This window comes from Protopterus annectens, chromosome 1.part2 (assembly GCF_019279795.1).
Source record: "Protopterus annectens isolate FY-2018-M chromosome 1.part2, PAN1.0, whole genome shotgun sequence".
NCBI classification, from domain to species: Eukaryota; Metazoa; Chordata; order Ceratodontiformes; family Protopteridae; genus Protopterus; species Protopterus annectens.
The window spans coordinates 1,205,204,531-1,205,223,707 of record NC_056727.1 but is presented as its reverse complement, the minus strand read 5'-3'; the positions used below and the strand labels follow the sequence as shown (position 1 = coordinate 1,205,223,707).

The 19,177-nt window shown below is 37.7% G+C and overlaps 1 protein-coding gene across 2 annotated transcripts in view; it reads left to right on the top strand.

Moving 5' to 3' along the window:
- The window catches only part of LOC122792288 (zinc transporter 2-like), a 502,472-nt gene that overhangs the window by 89,392 nt on the left and 393,903 nt on the right, over window positions 1-19,177 (top strand). Inside the window, exon 2 of one of the 2 annotated variants that reach the window (XM_044060060.1) lies at window positions 13,839-14,065. The exons of the other annotated variant lie outside the window; for it this stretch is intronic. Within the exon in view, the coding sequence (XP_043915995.1) occupies window positions 13,839-14,065 (227 nt within the window). The remainder of the gene's footprint in view (window positions 1-13,838; window positions 14,066-19,177) is intronic. 2 annotated transcript variants of the gene reach the window in all.

The following is a 19,177-nucleotide window of genomic DNA, read 5'->3' as shown; positions in this document are numbered from 1 at the left end:
CCATACCTAGTACGGAACTGTTGCACTCAAAGCTGTGCACTGCTGTAACCTGTGATGCTTCAAATCCTGGCATAGCTGCACTTGTGTCCTCTAGTAGGTCTATTGGTAACTAAAATTGATGTATGCATTGATCAATACATTATTCCATAATTTCTTACCTGTAAACAGTTAAAATATTGTCATTTCTCTCAATTTTAAACAATGACAGATGAATAATCTGGTTTGGTGTTAGACTGGCACACCCTTTATAGATCAGCTGAAAATCCTTTTTTTATAGAACTATCAACACCACTGACTTGAGCTACGATATGCATTTCTTCTTTATTTTGCCCTGAAGTCAGTATATTATTTATGTTGGTGTTTACTTTATCAAACTGATCAAAATCTGCACTATGACCCCTGTTATCCTCCCTCAGTGCAATATTTACATTGGCTTCTGAAAACAACTATTGCATTTTGAACATCTGTATTTGAAGTAATGTGAACTTGAGATGCTGCAAATGTTTGCTTCGTGTTTTGTCTGGAAATCTGCATGCTGAGTACTATGACTGTGACTGTGACTGTTTATGTGCTGGTATCTGCAATACTGCAACTTTGTATTTTGAATTACATCTGCTGTATCATTTACATTGATTTCTGAAGACTGTAAAGAATATGTTGTAGCATTTACATTGATTTCTCAAGACTATAAACAAGAATTTGTGTTGTGTGAAACAATACTGATAGAAGCTGACTCATTGTGAATCATAAGAAAAATTAGCCTGCTTCTGTGATTTAACCCTTTTGATTCTACAAAGATTGAACGTTTCTGAACATTGAAATTTAAATGAACATTTTTAGAACACTGTCTTAGACTGCTTTACCCAATTTTTAACTTTAAACCACACATTTGCTGTTTTTTTTATAGTACTGTTTATACAATTTACATTTACTGATTTGTTTAAATATTTCTGAGATTTACTGTGATTTAGCTAGAAAATGCATTTTAACAAAATTAATGCTTGTATAAGGAAAGTTGAAGTTGCTTTAAGAAAGTGGCCTGGCATCTCGCAGCTTTTTCACACTCCCTCTTGTAAGGATTTCTTGGATCTGTGATGTCACATTGGAAACTTGAGTCTGTCATATGCTTTGGAGATTTTCTGATTGCTATTACCAGTGTAAAGGACATTATCCAGTTATCTCAGAGCATCTTAAGTTCTTTGAGACTTTACTGTAGATTCTCTGAAGTAATGTTCTGAAAGAGCACTGCTGATCTGTAGTCTGACTGCTGATAAAGTTCCAAGGTTGCAGTGGGGTTTTGGGACTTTAGCTGCAATTATTCCCCCCTCCCAAGTCGTTGGTGGCTTGCCATTTTAAGAATTGATAGGCTTGTAGAATACTGGAATGAACTGGAAATTAATGAGGCTGGAATGAATGTCCGGCTTTATATGTTAATTACCCAGAACTGTGCTGAACAGGTGCCTGTCTCTCCTTTATGGTCCAAGTTGTCCAGGCTTTTTCAGAATAAGAGCCTGCATACACTGTAGTTCAGTTAAGGATGTTTTATTCTATACAGTGGAGGTAGATGTCAACAATGTTCAAATCAAATCTTAATGTCCGTAGCAGGATTCTGCACTTGCACTGTCCATAAAGTGTGTACTCTGAATGTAACAGTGGTAATAATTATGTCCATATTTTCTGCACTCTCTCTCTCTCTCTCTCTCTCTCTCTCAGTTAAGGATGTTTTATTCTATACAGTGGAGGTAGATGTCAACAATGTTCAAATCAAATCTTAATGTCCATGAAATTCTGTATTGCACTGTCCATAAAGTGCTCTGAATGTAATAGTGCTGATAATTATGTCCATATTTTCTGCACTCTCTCTCTCTCAGTTAAGGATGTTTTATTCTATACAGTGGTAGATGTCTAAACAATGTTCAAATCAAATCTTCAGAATACCCATTGCTTCTGCACTTGCACTGTCCATAAAGTGTGTACTCTGAATGTAATAGTGCTGATAATTATGTCCATATTTTCTGCACTCTCTCTCTCTCTGTCTCCACAAGGTACTGTAGGCACTGGGTGTGGTGATTTCAAAGAGCAATGCTACTTTTGTCTTTTCTTGGACCACTATATCCTGCTTTTTAGTATCTATCTTTTGAACCGTTGGTAATTGATGATCCTATGTGATGGACTTTATCCTTTTCTATGATCCTTTGTGGCTCATTTTTTCCAGTGTTTTTTCAGCCACTTCAATACTATAATGTCTGCCTTTCAGTATACAGTCCTCCTGCCATTAGTATGCCACAACCAGCAATGAGGTGTGAAAATGTTTCACAAAACCTACATTTGTCAGTTTCTCCCACATGTTCAATGGACGTTGTAAGCCAATATGTACATAGCCCGGGTCTACTTCACCCTGTCGAAGGCTGACAATATCGAAGCTGATATTGTTGGCACCAAAATGTCAAAAGTGAAAGTCATTGTGCGTGTAAATGGAAATCTCCGTAAGGGGAGATTTCCATTTACTGCAATGCAGTGCGATCTCAGAGTTGGTATATTTAAGTAGTGGGGGGTGTGGGGATTGCAGGGGGGCTTGACCCCCTGCATAGAGCAATTTGTGTTGTGTTTGGGTATTGTATTGTTTTTTTTTTTTTGTGTTCCATGTTCGGGGGTTTTGACACTTATGTCGATTACACTGTCGACAGTCTGAGTTTTCAACAGCGTAATATAAATGCCATAGCCCACTATCTTGTGCCGCCAATATTAACCTTTCATCTCTTGGTTTAGTCTCTCCTTAACCATTCCTGCATTTGTTCCTGATAAACATGAGGTTTTTCCAGAAGTTTTCAATACTTGCAACTATATTTATGCATTTTCCACATTTCTTGCCTTCTCATCTGGTCCTTCACCTTGTATTGTATTTTTTTTTGGCACATTAATTATCTACTTGTGGTTTGATTTCCATGCCTACTTAAGCTAGCAGAAGCATATCGGTGCCAAGCAAATCTTACATTTATTCTCCTCTTGTTTCAAAGCTTTCACTACATTTGGGTCTTGAGGTCAGCAAATGTGTGGGGTCCCACGATTGCAGATCTGTACATGAAATCAGTTTTAGGGGGCCCATCCCTCCTTCAAAATGGGGAATATATAATCTTGACCAAACAAACCACTCGAAGAATGAGTGCCTTGAGAAAAAACTTTTACTACAATAGAAAATAGAAGCACCAGGAGCCACGAGCCACAGGAACAGACTTTATTCAATCCAAAAACACAAAAATCCACCGAAAACGCTGAACTACTTCTCCGCGTCTTTCGTTAACAATGTAACTTCATCAGCACACTAAAAAAAATCTTGTTTTATATAGTCTTGTGACATTAATTAACCAACCAACAAATACATTTAATTAACTGAAATCATTTAAAATTATTTCAAATGGTTACATGCATTTATATGACCCTTCAGAAATCTTCAAATTTGTCAAAGAATGCAGTTTGATTAGTGAACCATGTTAGCTGAAGCATCTTATTTAAATCAGTGCTTTAAAAACAATGCAGTAAAGGAAATGTTAAACCAACAAACCAACCTGTATATATTATAAGACTCAAATAATTTACTTAAGGAAGTTTCCCTTAAATTCATTTAAATCTGGGTGCAAATACAAGGGAACAATGGGTGCAAATACAAGGGAACAATGAAATGATTATGGCTCAATCACACCATCTAGTGGCATTTTGTACAAAATACATGAATTTCATAAAACATTTAATAAGACTACATATCTTTACTAATATAAAAAATTCATCATACTATCACTCAATCTACTTTCTCTAAAAAAAAAAAAAAAATTATCCTAATACCTATTGTTTAATTCCATAAATGTTAAAACTCTTAAAAAAAAAAAAAAAAAAAAAATATATATATAATCATAAAAAAAATCAAATTCATAATCTAGCTGTTCATAATATCATTAAGAACCATAATATCAGTACTAAAAACAATGAAAAAAAGAAGATATTTGACCTAAATGTGAATACTAAAGAAATTATTTACTAGTTAAAAAAAACTTTCCTAAAAATTTTATATGGATGTAAATCCAGATACAAAAAGGTAATAAAATGAGTATGTTTAAATATCGCCATCTAGTGACATTTTGTGCAAATTATATGCAATTCTTGAAGCTAAAAACAAATATCTATACTAGTATAAGAACATTGAATATATAATCTTGTTATGCACTGATTTTTATGAATCATTTGGTGAGCATGAAGCATCCTTCTTGTTTTCCTATTTAATCTATCCAACATGATTTGGGGCCAGTCACTCCAAAACTTAGGATAGGAAAAGCAAATTGGTTTATAGCTTGGACTTTGTTCCTAGATGTCAGCGCTGTTTTCAGGATTAATTTAAATCTTCTAAAGTATTCCTTACTAAGTTTTTATTTGCATTTGTTCATGTTTTGTTATCCTCTTGAATAATATTAATATTCTGTAATGCTGGATATTTGACCTGACTTCTGTACTTGCTGTGATGTCCAGATTATATCCCACTGAATTGCCACGATAATGTGACATCAGTAACTAATGAGCTTCAGTTCTCACCAGTGACTAGGGTTGCCACCTTTTAAGTGGGACATGGGGGTGTGGCCAATATGACTGGCCACACCCTCTACCGTGACATCAGAGTGATGAAGGAGATGCTGTTATGGGTACGATGGATGGCTGCTGGAGTGGCTAGCTGGTTGGGAATAGCAGATGGGGTGTGGCCAATATGACACTGACCACACCCTCTACCATGACACCACCACCAGAGTGGTGAAGGAGATGCTGTTATGGGTATGACAGATGGCTGCTGGAGTGGCTAGCTGGTTGATGGGAGTAGCAGATGAATGACTGGATGACTGAATAGATGGATGGCTGCATGAATGGCTGGGGGATGGATGGCTGGCTGGAGTGGCTAGCTGGTTGGTGAGAGTAGCTGCTGGATGCCTGGCTGGATGGATGGCTGCATAGATGGCTGGCTGGATGGAGGAGAATGGCTGGCTGGATCGCTTGTTATAAAAAAAAAAATTTTTATTTAGTGGCTGTAGAAGCACTTGAAACAAAGCGCTCCTACAGCCGCGATCTTTGCAGGGCTGTTCCTGTCCCAATCCCCCACACCTTTCGTGAATTGCAGCCAATTGCTGCACGAATTAAAGCACCCGAACATAACAGGCAGCAGCTTTGCTTGCAGGTCCGGGTTGGTGACGTAACTGAATTGCCGTGAAAAAGCCGGAAGTCATTGCGACTTTTCCATGGCAATTCAGTGCAATTCACAAAAGCGGGACTTTTCAGGTCCCCACTACTTGATGCAATGGGATAAGGTGGCTTAACTCGTGAGTGTCCCGCTGACAACGGGATGGGTGGTGACCTTACCACTGACTCAAATGTGAAACTGTCCCCTAAACAGGATTAGTAGTCCACAATTTTACCCCAAGAGCACAACAGGAACATGCTCTATATCCTGAGACTGAACTGTGTACTTCTACCCCTAATGTAACTCCTTATTACACAATTCAGAGCAATGTGTCCCAGTTTAAGACCTCTGATACACTCGCAGTTTGAGTAAATCTCAAACATCCAAACGCCTTCTGGGAAAGCCTGATGCAGGTTTCCAGCTGTGTCCCTTTCCCAAAATAATAGGGTAACACACTGCCACCAATTGGTGCATCTTCATGCCCTTTTAAAGGAGTGTCCAGTTATAAAAATGAGATATTAAAACAAATGATAGCAAATGACCTAAGCAGCCAGGCTTTGAGTGGCCTGGGAAGTTATCAAGGCAAGTGTAAGCGCCATCAAATCACTAAAGCATACACTGTTTGACCAACCGCAATGTAAGTTAATAAAAATATTCAATAATTCTCAAAAAAATATAAATCACCAATTTCCAATAAACACACAACTCTATCACCAGGAAAATGAAATCAGCACTGTAGGATAGAAATTCAGAAAAACTGATCTGATTAATCAAATAGGAAAATTATAACTAAGAACACTGTCCCTGATCTAGACTAAATTACTGCAACAGAGCAAAGTCAGACTTAGTTCTTGCAGAGTCCTTTTGGGTATCCACTGCACAGTACATCTGTGAACAACTCCACTGACAACTGACTTCAACAGGCTTTTTTATGGGCTAGAATAAAATAAGTAAAAGCACCTAAGTGACACACTATAACATTTATTAAATGGTAAGCGCTTTTGCAACCTCACATTGCTTCATCGGTCACTTAGGTGCTTTTATTTATTTTATTCTTGTTCCTTTTCGCACCTTTGTTTACCTGCAGCTGTTTTTCTTTTATACGTACGTTGGTTTCTTTTATAGACTAGTCTAACTGTCATAACTGTTCTGATTTTATAATTTTCATTTCAAGTTTTGAAAATAAACAATCTGTTTACTAAAAGTTCGTTCCTTCCTTCCTGTCTTTCAGTTTCTGAAAATAACATAACTATCAACATTCTGATGACCTTATCTGCAGATGAACTGAGTCTGCCTTTAAAATCTTCACAAACATGTGCAGTTAGAAATGTAAAATGACGCAAGCCTTTTAAAACATTCTAAACAAATAAGTTCTTGCATGTTGTTTATAATCTATTTACAATATCCTAGCTAGTCATGCTGGTATACAGTACACAGGTTAATCTAAAATTGTGTACAAAATTTCAGCCAGACATGCTAGCACAAATAAGTGTCTAATTTCTTCACACTCATTCTTGTCTGTACTGCAATGACCAAACAAATAAATTAACTGTCTGAAGTATTTCTAGTAATACCAAAACCCTGCAAGTTTCCTCACACCTCTTTTAACCTTGGTTCCCAAGCCGTGTGCAATACAAACAAGATGTGTTTGTACTTAATGTACTACACATTCTGTTCTTATCAGTATTCTTGACTTAAGCTCATTTTCCCTGAAACTGTGTGCAAGTTGTGAAGGCTTGCTTTTAACATGGTTGTGTTACTAGACATATGCTGAGAATACTGTTTATCTAACAAAATGTATTTAAATGAAACCTGATCTTACAAAGTGCATGTTTTGTTGTGATGTTTACAGAAATATGAAAATATATGCTTAGTTGTATAATTAACAAAACAAGTAATACTGGATATCTCTCAAGATGTGCAACTTGCAGGGAAAATATCAGTTTATTCAATATCAAAGGTTTCGCTTAATGTCATGCAACAGTTTGCAAGTTCCTCTGTTTTTGCACTATTAACTACATATGGAAATGTTGCTTATTTTCATAATTACATGCAAGCAAGTAGCAATATTTCCATTATAGTTAAATATAATACCCTAAAAGCTGACCCAGTGGCCAAGGGTCTGGGTATGCACATAGACAGTAACCTTACCATCGACCACCACATGGCCACAGTGGTGAGAAAATCTTATATAAAGGCATGCCATCTAGGTCCAAAGAGGTCATTATCCCACTGTACTCGTATCAAACCAGTCATGGAGTACAGTGCTCACTTTGGTATGTACCTGACCATGCATATCCAGCAACTAGAGCAACCTCAGAGGTTCCTTACAAAGAGTACAAGATGTAACAACCTGCCTTATGCAGAATGCTTAAAGCCATTTCCCTCTACTCAATCTCTTGCATATTGCTGAGAAGTGATCTATGATTAATTTACAAGGCATCCACAAACGCCACACACAAATCTCCTACATATTTGTAAGTCAGAGCAACAGAAATACAAGGTCTAAGGACCTGAATTCTGTATGTGACTTTAAACAGAACATGCTGGAGAGACAGATGTGTCCCAGAGACTGCTTCTCCTGTGGAACAGGCTTCCCATCCATGTGAAGCTGAGTTTGTCTGTGACCCAGTTTAAGTGCAGCTTAGACCAGTGGATGGGGAATGTGAAATTTTCATTGGGCCTGACACCCATGTCTCTTATGGACAGAGGTAGTTTATAAATGCCTGGCCCAATGAAAATATGGGTACAAGAAATCATTCTTTCAGGAAAACTTGGCTAGGCAGGTTGTTGGCCTGTTATAGTTCACTGTAAACCAGCATTGACAGTGAATTATCCTTTCTTCCAAGTTGGTGTTTCACACCATACATCTGAATAACATGTAGGTCTCTGTTATGAACCTAAATTGGAAAATATGAATAGTAAGTGGCAAATAATTTCTCCACTGCAGGACATGCTAGACTAACAATTTTGGTGGTGTTTTTTGTTTATAAAAAAATCTTTACCCTTTCTAATGCTGCTTTTTAGTTGGTAAGTCACTTAAGCCAGACCCAGAAAAGTTCTGGACCCTATAAGGCTGTATGGGTGTGAACTGGAAGTTTAGAAAAAGGAGTTTTAGGTGTGAGTGAGTTAATGGAAAAACAGTACTTCAGTATTTATCAGATTCAAGCACTTAATGTTGTGTTTTATGCCCAAGGTAATTTAGTATCTAGCAAACTTAGAAATGCAACAGAATAACCATGACAACCTTGCACAAAATATAACCAGTCTAAATCAACTATAAATTTTTTTCTTAGACAAATTTGCCTGTGTCCAAATGATGGTGGAAAGGACTTTTGTTGGGTGCCTCATAAATTCCCCCCAGGTGCCCTGCTCAAATCGCATTGAAAATATTGGATATAGATGAAGCAATATTTTTTCCTTGTCAATGTTTCCAGGGCCTAGATTAATGATCAAATGTTATTCAATCCTTCATGTATAACCTACAGATCTCAACTTTTGTGTAGTATTTAATCCTAATAAACATGCATCTTTTCCTGTGATTCTTCAAAAAGTCTCCTTCGTATAAAATGTTGCACCTTCCTCTAACCTACTCACTTCTTTTCTCATGTCACTTCCTATTTACTGTACATTTTGTATGTGGCCTATTGTATTTATTCTTAAAGATGGATCTAAGTTTATTTTCTCTGTTAAATCCAATTTCTCTTTTGTTAGCATTGTTTGCCAAGTCTTCTGGGTCAGTGCTTTACCACTGGCCAAAAGTCTGTCTCATGAAGAAACATAGCAGCAGCTCTTGTTATCCTAAAACTGGTGCATGAAATTTTTCCAGTTTAAGTCAGTGATTCATGTCATGTTTTCATACCCAACCCACAGTAATTTATCAAATGCATTGCCAGCTCAAACAATGGCAAGGATTCCTTTTCTCCCCATTCATCATTAGTTCTTTCTACTAAATGCAGTCTGACTTACATATGTAAGTAGCATTTATATGTTTGAGGTGTCACACATTGCTGATATGTTTTGCATACAATTTCCATAGTTCTGATATTTCAGTCTCTAAGAAAGTTGGAGCTTCTGTCCGTTCCATCATAAAGACTTCTTAAAGTACAATAAACTTTTCTCTTCTGTTGGCTTCTTTTTGTTGCCCAGTGAAAGAATATTCTTGAACTCTTAATGTAAACCAAAACCCATATTAAAGTAATGTATTTACTTACCACACTCTGCAAATGAGTATAAAGACTTGACAACTACCCCTCATTTAAAATTACACAGTGCACTAATCTTTCATGTTTTAACATTTCAGTAGCTGAAACAGTGAAAGATGAGATTATTTGAAGCTCATTTACAATTCAGACATACACTGTTCATGTTCATTTTAATTATACATACTTTTCCTGCCACATGGGCAGCATTCTGCCTTTAGAACTCTGTCTTACACCATTCTCTCAGTTACTAAATCCTCATTTTGGATAGCTGTCCTAAACATTGTTTTTTTTCACAGCAGGAAAGTTTTGACTCTCTTCTTCCTTCTCTTTAGTCGCCACAGTCTTTTCTTTTCCCTTAAAGCCATACCTGTAAATGGCCTGCTGCAATGCATCTTGTGAATCTATAAAAGTCACAAATCTTTAGGAAAGACTGCTGAATATCAAATATCCATAGCTTTCTTGGGCAGCATTCTCGGCTGCCAAAATTATGCTCTTCATAATCTTGTAAATAAGTTAGTCCTTGTCAAAATATGCTGGCTTGTCTCTGGTTTTTACTGATCCAATCCTCTGCAACAAAGCAAGGAAAAATCTGATTGCCGGTATATGTCTTGGTTGTCATTTTACTAGAAAAAATCTAGTATACAAACTATTTGCGTTCCAGCAAGTTAGTGAATAACTGGCCAATTTATCAAGAGCAAAGGCCACAGAGTCATGTTCTCCTTCCTTTTCTGGCACAGCATTAATGGGTAATCTTCTGGTAATCTTATCTTCCACCTCCCCAGTTGCCCTAGGGGTCCCGCAAGGATCTATATTGGGTCCATTACTCTTCTCCATCTTTACAAATGACCTCCATTCTGTAATCCCACAAGCCGATTGTATCCAATACGCTGATGACTCCACACTCCTATGCTCTGCTACTTCTCAATCAGAACTTCAGTCACTAACCCAAAAGACCTTTAGTACAGTTGAAAACTGGCTCCTACAAAGACGTCTTATCCTTAACCCCAAAAAAATGAAAATGCTACCATTTACCCCAACCCGCAGAACCTCCCCACTTAACTTTACTATTACTTCAAATAACGGAACTATAATATCTCCTGAGCCAACCACCAAACTACTCTGAGTACTAATAGATAATAACTTGTCTTTTTAACCTCACATTAATAACTCCATTAAAACCAGTAAACAAGAAACTAGGTTCCCTCTATAGAATCAAACCCTTTCTAACACCTCCAGCCAGGGTTACCATTGCTCGTACCCACCTTATCTCTACCCTGCTCTATGCCTCCCCTATCTATACCAAAATATGTAGAAGTAATCCGAGTAAACTTTTATCCTCCAACAACAATGTTGCCAGATTTGCAACTGGGTCCTCCTATAGAATTCATCACTGTATCAACCTGAATCATCTAGGATGGTTAGAGTTGCCAAATCTAATACTTTTTAATCAACTAATAGTAGCCCATAAGATCCTGTACTCGCCTCAAAATACACCCGTACTTACTTCCCTAGTCATCCCCTATAACAATCTCAAGACCTTATGCTCAACTAATAAACTACTTGTACAAATATAAAAATCCAACAATTCAGCTGGTGACACCTTGTTCTCCAATACAGTAGATAAAGCCTGGAACATCCTCCCAAGCCAGCTAACCTCAATATCCTCTGCCAGCTTATTCAAAAGCAAGCTCAAACCCTATCTCAAATCACGCTGGCTGTGTCCCTGTGTCAACCCAGACTAAGCACCAGACCATTAACTAGACTCCCAGGATTCCTAGTCTCTCAAGATCATGGTCTTGTGTTTACTCACTAAATTCTAGTGAGCTTAACCTTTAAGATTCTTTTCACATGTAAATATGTATATATTGTGGTATGGTCAACCACCTTCATATATGATCACAACTTCGGTGATAAAGAACACTATAAATGCATCCTTGTATGTTTATCTTCTATACTCTATCCATTTATCTCTAGTGCTTTTCTTTCTTAGGTTTATATGTGACCTTAGTACCTATTTAATATAAACTAATAGTTGTATCTAGTTTTAGTCTTATATTAAGTTTTCTTTCCCTAACAGAATACATAATATAAAATCCTAGGTTTGTAATATGTTTATAAAGATTTGTAATATACCATTTCTAATGCAATTTGTCTTAGACGTGTTCATCTAATTCTTAGAAAAATATTTCTTTCCCTACTGAAATATATAATTTTAGGCTTGTAATATTTTTTTAAAAAAAACTTGTGTACCAAATTCTACTGCTAATGTATTTGTCGTGACTTTTATGTTGTTGTATCTTGTGGAGCTTTTCTCCCCGGGCCTCCACTGAAAATGGACATATATCCAGCTGGACTAGCCCGGTCAACAAATGTAAAATAAATTACTGCAGGTTTCCTTCCATCACACTTTGACTGTAAAATCCAATTGCCTCCCTCTGTCTTTGCCAGTACATGGCACAAGGCATTTCTTGACACTCTGAGCTCAGTTTGCAATACCCATCTACAATCTCCTTTGCTGACCATATTGTCTGACTTCATTGCTATTTAACTGCTGCATTTCCACCACTTTCCCCATCATCTGATTGCTACCACGTTTGAACAAATTTAGCATCTGTCACAGTTTCTTTTTCTTTAAATAGAAAGTACTTAATTTTACACAGTTTCTGACCAGTTGCGTCCATAATTACCCTGGCACGTCTATCCTTTCTGCACCATCACTGAAAGTCCTAAAAGGTCCATCGGACAACTCAGTGTGAATATGAACTCCTTTAAACCTATCCGTGTGGTTGTTGCAGTAAGTATTGGGCATTTGTGTTCACCCATACAGCAAATTGTGCAGTTGTATGAAGAAAGAAGCCTTTATGTTACTATATCTGTCCCCAACTTCGAGGGAGCAAATGTTTCTCAACACACACTTCCAAATGCATTATTATCGATGCTTACCATTTCCCCACGTGTTGCACATGTCCTTGTTTCATTAAAAAAAAAATCCATACTGCTGCCATGGGCGCACTGCATTTTACAAGCAACACAAGAATTTCAGTTTTCTGTTTACCTTTTAGTATTCACACTTTTGGGGCTAAAACATATATTTTTGGAGTTTAAAAAAATTCTGGCTCCTGGGTGCATCTGCACTTGTTGATGATCTAGTCATTAGTGAGTTAAGCTCAACAGTATCACCAACATCAGTTGACAATGAGTGGCGATGGTGAAAATGTTGAGCCCATGTTGGTAAGTTGCTATGTCACTATAAATGACCTGCTTAATATGTGGCAGGGATGGAAAGGCAGAGGCAAACTTATGAGCAACATGACATCTCCTTTTCATTTTTTAAAATTGATTTTACTACTTTTGCTGTTACAGTTTTACAATAAGGTAACTCTAGCTAAAATTGTCTTGACACCATATGCACTGGCACTTCTTTAGGGTGCAAAATATTAATTGAAGATGCACATCATCAAACCGCATTTCATCAGAACCCTCCTCCTGGGGAGGGCCGTGCCCCCCCACACACCCTGATAATTACATATACTGACTCTGAAATCGCACTGCAGTGGGGAAAGGGCAAATTTCCTGATCCCACTGTAATGTGCACAGAGTCAAAACAATTCAAATGGCATGTTTGATTAAAATGATTTCCAAAATGCCATTAGATGTTTCGATTAAATAGGGACTCCAAAATATTTTGGTACTGCAGTAAAGGGCTGTTGTATAAGTGTGAATTTTCAGCAAATGGAAAAGGGTCTAAGCTATAGCAGATTTGAAGTTAGGACTGGACTGTCCACCTGTGCTCCTAAAATCTGTTGCTTTCCTTGCGTCTTGTGAGCCATTGAATAACATGACCTTTTATTCTCAATGAGTGGTAGCTGTGCATGAGATGCTGTCATCCTGTAAGCCATTGGGTCATCAGAGATTTTTCCATGACATGCACCCTTCTACAGCAGCGTGTGCCAGCTGAAGGCTCACAAAGGGGCTCCTTTGGTTTATGTGTTGTGCATGTCTCACACCTGCTACAGCTCATGTTGTGTGAGCTTACTTGTTAGGCATTTATTGCCAGCCATTTACACTGTATTTGATAGGCAGATACTCCTCAGATTCTGTCCTTTTTTGCAGAGTGAGATGTCCTCCCACCTCCAGGAATGGGTGAACCAGTATCCCATTTCCAGGAATGGGTGAAATAGCAACTTCAGTTTATTACCACCCTTCTTCATCAACTCTTTTATTAGCCATTTTAATATTGCCTGTGTAACAGCTGGAGCTTTCTCTGTGGGATCCCAAAAGATAAGATGGGTAAACATTTTATAATATATATAAAAAAAGTGAATATTTTCTGCTTGTCTTTTTGGTATTGAGTTTTTTTTTCTCTTAAGAATTAAGATGTTAGCATTGTCAATACTTCATTTGTGTTTGCCTTCTAGATGTTGCACAAAATCACTGAGGAAAGATCTGAATAACTTCCTTTGCATAAATAATGTGGATGATACTTACTCTATAGAGGTAAGCAAAGAAGAATGCCAGGAAGGAAACCTACATTGTCATTCAGCCTTTGAACATGGAGATAAAGAGCAGGAGAAAAAACGGGCTCGGCGAAAACTATACATTGCAAGTGTCATTTGTCTTCTCTTTATGCTGGGAGAAGTGGTGGGTGAGTTAAAACCATTCTTAAATTTGTACCAAAATGTAATAAATTTACCCCACCAGAAGTACAGTTTAGTTAATTTTTAAAGTGATTTACATAAGAGTCCTGGTTTGGTGACTCATTTGTTCTGATGAAATAGAGCTTTCACTTATTTAAAAGCTGTTGATCTGAAAGCCTTTGTTCAGTGTCCGTAATGAACCCAGCTTTGCCGAGGATGTTGTAATGACCAATACAATTGTACTGCAAGAGGAGATTAACAATTCTGTGGTTGTAGTAACCACAGAGGGTTTTGTAGATGTTGGAGATCATTTTCTTTTAGACCAGACTGACTGCATCACATGGAAACCAGACAACATCTTGGGTAATTAATATAGTGTTTGAACTTGTGTCCCCAGTATCCAGAACACTCTCTAAAATTATCTTCCATTCTGTTATTTCAGGTAGGTTAAAGAATTTTGGCCATAAGTACCCCCCTTTACCTTGCAATTAATATTTTTTTGAGTATGTTAACATGTCTACACATGAATGCGTGTGTGCACGCTCTGACTCATTCCTGTTCTTTACAACTACACAACACAGTCCTCTTAAGTAACGTCATTGCTTTACCTGCCGATTTTTTTTGGTACTTTTTTCACTTCACTATAGGCTAAATATCCCAGGCTGAAAGATGTAAGCAGACAAGACTGGGGGTTTAATGAGGTTTCACAGAATAGGGAGACATTTTGGGACTTAAGGTACCAGAGGTATTGATGCATGTATGGACAAACTGCAAGTGGTTTACCATTGCAATTAACCTTTTTTTAATCCACATATTAATGTGCCATGAAGAGGTGGCTCCAAGCTATACTAGCATGCTTGAAAGATGTAGAAATTTGCTCTGGAATCAGTAGAATGAGAATCTCTGCAGCATATTGGCTTTCTAAGGCTTAATACCCCTTTGGTTTCCCCGTTCAAGGCTATGAAATGTATACAACTCCAGATGATGCATGAGTTCCGGGTGCATGGATCCAAAGTGTATTTAGAAGCACAGATTAATCTAGAATTCAACAGTCTGCTCAGCATTTATTTTAAGAGAAGTAAACTCTTAATAAATGTACAATATATAAAAAGCGGACCCTAAGTTAACGGGTTTCACTTTTATAGCTTCATTAGTACACATCTTTTGGTAGGATATCCATGATTTCTGCATTGTTTTTGTAAAGCCTTTAAATAGATTTGAGTGCTGGATTAAATTGTGTTTGTGTGCAAACACACATGAGCATGTGTGTGATACGATATAAAATATCGAAACACACTATCTGAGCTCCATCTTTCAAAAGCAAATAACATTAAAAGATAGTTATTGAAAGTGCAACCTCCCCGTTAACTTTTTTGAGGATATGTCCCCCAGCACTGTGCATGTTGAGGAGTGCCTCCTCAACCCCTGCTAACTTAACTCTGTGGTAGTACAATGCAAAGGGGTGGGGGGTAGAAGAGAAACTGCCTTACCCTAGTATTTTGCAATAAGAACTGTAACTATTGTGGAAGAAATATTGATACTAGGTTTGCTATAGAGGGGAAAAGATATAAGCAGATAAAGCATATGGCCAGGGAAAAACTGTAAATCTCATGGAAGTGCTTACAATGTCTGCAGTGACACTGGTGCAGCATTTACACTGAAATGCATTCACAAAAAGGAAGCAGTATGACATCAAAGTGTAACGCTTCAGCTGTCGAACGGACATGCCCGGGGTACCAAGGGAGTAAGGCTTACCTGTAGGACCAAAAATGCAGGAGCAGTGGAGACCAATCTCAAAACTGTTTAAACGGTTTCACTTCAGAATCTCGAACTACTGAAATATTGAATTTCAGTAGCTCAAGACGCAAGTGTCAAAACTGCGAATGTGCAGAATCCTGAATATGCAAATGTCGAATCCGCTGTTGTGGAGGCGCGTATGTGACGTGGAAGTCCGTGTTCGTGATGTGCAGTGTGGTATGTGGATGTTGCTGGAGAGGTAAGTGATGTTTTACGTAGGGATTTTAGTGTGTGTGTGTGTGTGTGTGTGTGTGTGTGTGTGTGTGTGTGTGTGTGTGTGTGTGTGTGTGTGTGTTAGGGTAGGTAAGATTGTGAGTGTGCAAGTGTTGAGAGTAGTGGTATTTGTACGTATGTGATGTGTTTGCGCAAGGGGAATGTAGAATGTGTAGTGGTGGTTTGTGTGCGTTTTTTAGTGCAACCTCGGAGTTAGTATATATAAGTAGCGGGGTGTGAGGGGTGCACGGGGGCTTGCCCCCCTGCTTTATATGTGGGGTCTGCGTGTGTATTTGTTTTGTTGGTTTATAGTGTAGGGAGAAAGGTGTTGTGTGCTGGTTTGTGTGTGGAGTGTATGTGGGCAGTCACAGTTTTGAATTTCATTCTTTTGGGGTTTCGGGTTTTTCAATTTTTGGCTTTACAGTCTCGAGATACTGGGATTGTAAAGTGAAACCATTTAACTTTTCACTAATACGTGTGTTTAAAGTTGCTATCCCTTCCATACTTGTTTGGAGTGTTGTTGAACTTCTTCCTCGTTACCTTAGAAAAGACTGCTACCTGCACAACCCCATCCACATGATCAATAGTTAGTCTAGGTGGAAAACTCCATCTGCCATCTTGAATGTTACAGTAGTGCTTTTCTAGGCACTGAATGTCAGACTGTTTTATACACCAGGAATGATTTTTAACTATTCGCCACTGGAGTATTGATGTATCTGAGGGCTGGAGTATTGATGTATCTGAGGGGAAGAAGTGAAGGTACAACCGAGGGAAAACGGTACAAACACAACCAAAAAGAATCAAAGACAGTGAAAAATAATACTAATTATTTACTCAATGCGAAAGATGTAAGAAAGGGCATTGCAAGGGCACAAACTGCATTATCAGGCAAGCAAAAAGTACAAAAAAGTTTAAAGAAAATGTTTAAGATAAAAGTATTTGACAAGACAATTGACTTTAAAGTGCAAAATGAGCGTGTTTAAGGCCGAGTGAGCGTGTTTAAGGCAGAATTGGGCATATTTAGAGCAAAACGAGCATGAGAAGTACATTGGGCATAAAAAAGGGCTTAAACGATCAAAAGGAATATAATAAAGAGGAAATGGGCATAGTAAGCAAAAACAGAGTAAGGCGATTGCTTGTCTTTGGGCATAACCATGACTTTGTATTGTATCAAAGTCGCAATTTAGTTATTTTGAAGTATCTCAGTGTGTGTAAAAGTGATTACAGTGTGTGCTTATTACTGTCCATGTATTTGAGTTCACTGTGTGCAAAGTGCAACCATTTTGTATAATCCAGTCAAAGCATAGTTTATCTGAAGAAAAGTTGTTGTGCTGGGTGTGTGTATTCGCAAAGTGCCACCATTGCAGAGTGCTTCTTGTACTGTAAAGAGTTGCCTAGAAAAGGTACTGCCAATTTAGGGACATTTCAGTGTACTGCATGTAGTCATTTGCAAGTGCAAATACTTCAAAAGATATTGAATATGGGCAACAGGAGTTTGGTTTATTCACATTGTACAGTTGCTTGATATGTTTCTTGTGTTGATAAAAGGTGTTTCTTACAAAAGATTACAAGAGTATTACAGTGCTTGTGAGTTGTTCAGTTGCATCGTAAAGTTCTCGAATGTTTCTTAAAGTGACAACTTTAACAAATGGTGTACGACTGTAGCATTCCTGCCTCCTTCATCAGTAAAAGTCTCAAGTGATTTATTTTAGCATTTCTGCCTTTACCAATTCCAAAAGTGCACAACTTTGGCATTTCTGCCTTTACTGATTCTGCAAACATGGCGAGTGGTGATTAAATGACATTTCTACCTTTACCAATCTAAGATTTCATGAAACATCAAAGTTTTTGAAAAGTAATTCCATGAAATTTCATAAAGCATTGGTAGCCCGAGAAAGCTATTTTGCAAAACCAGTAAAGCATAGAGAGATCTGAAGATATTTCACAAAGTACAATAAAGTATTGAGGGTGAGAAGCTATTGTGCAATATAGCATCAAGAAGCTCAAGTTTATTTTGCAAAGTCCAGTTATTCAAAAGTACTAAGAGGTTGTTCATTCTCATAATTCCGATAAACTTAGTGTACAAGTACAGAGCACAAAAGTATTGACCAAACTGTATTTATGCCAATTTATGCGTGTTTATATTCGTGCTCATTTGCAAGACACTTTGCTGGTTATGTGTTAATATGGCAGACTAATTTCGACAACCTCACCCACTTGTATTTGTTCAGAATATTGTAGAGAACTGGAGAATATTTGAACAAGAGTATGATCTTTTCATACAAGTAGTTTATGCACGTTGATATGCACGTATGAGGACATTCATTTTGCTAAATCTAGCAGGATCTGAGGCCACAGAAAGAGAACGTTCATCTGTATATGCACCAGCAGTGTATGAAGGTGAAGGTGCAAACTGCCATATTGTTGTACAACCTGAATCCAGGGAAGGCCCCGAGTGTTTGAAGCGTAAATTCAGAGAAATGTGCAAGCCCCATACGAACATTATATTAGAGAGGCTTTTGTGTTGCACAAGAAATCCGAAACCAGGGGAAACATTTGCAGCTTGTGTAACTGACTTGAGAAACAAATTTAAAACATGTCAGTTTAGTGATTTGAAAGATGAGCTGATAAAGGACAGACTTGTGTGTGGTATTAATATTGCTGCAGTGAGAAAGATTTTACTTCATGATGGTGATTTGACATTAAGTAACAGATTTGTCAGATCCATGAGGTGACACGTACGAATATGCTTATGAGTGACAAAAACATGGTTTCAGTAAGCTCCAGAGCAAATGTAGATAATATACAACACGTGGCAAACCGAAACAGGCCTAAGTAAGGGGCAGCCACAGGGTTTCCAAAGAAGGTACAAAGCTTTCCAGAAAGTTCTAGAAAACGTGCAAGCTCCACCACCAGCTCAGTAAAACACAAACACGAGTCATCAAAACCCAAGTCTAGCTTCATTGTTGACTCTCGCAATTATGGTGCAAATCATGAATCTAAAAGAGAGAAGTGTTTAGCATATGGTCAGCAATGCCACAAGTGTTTTTTTTTAAAAAAAAAAAAATTAAATGGAACCATTTCCAAAAGTTTTTCAAATCAAGTAAGCC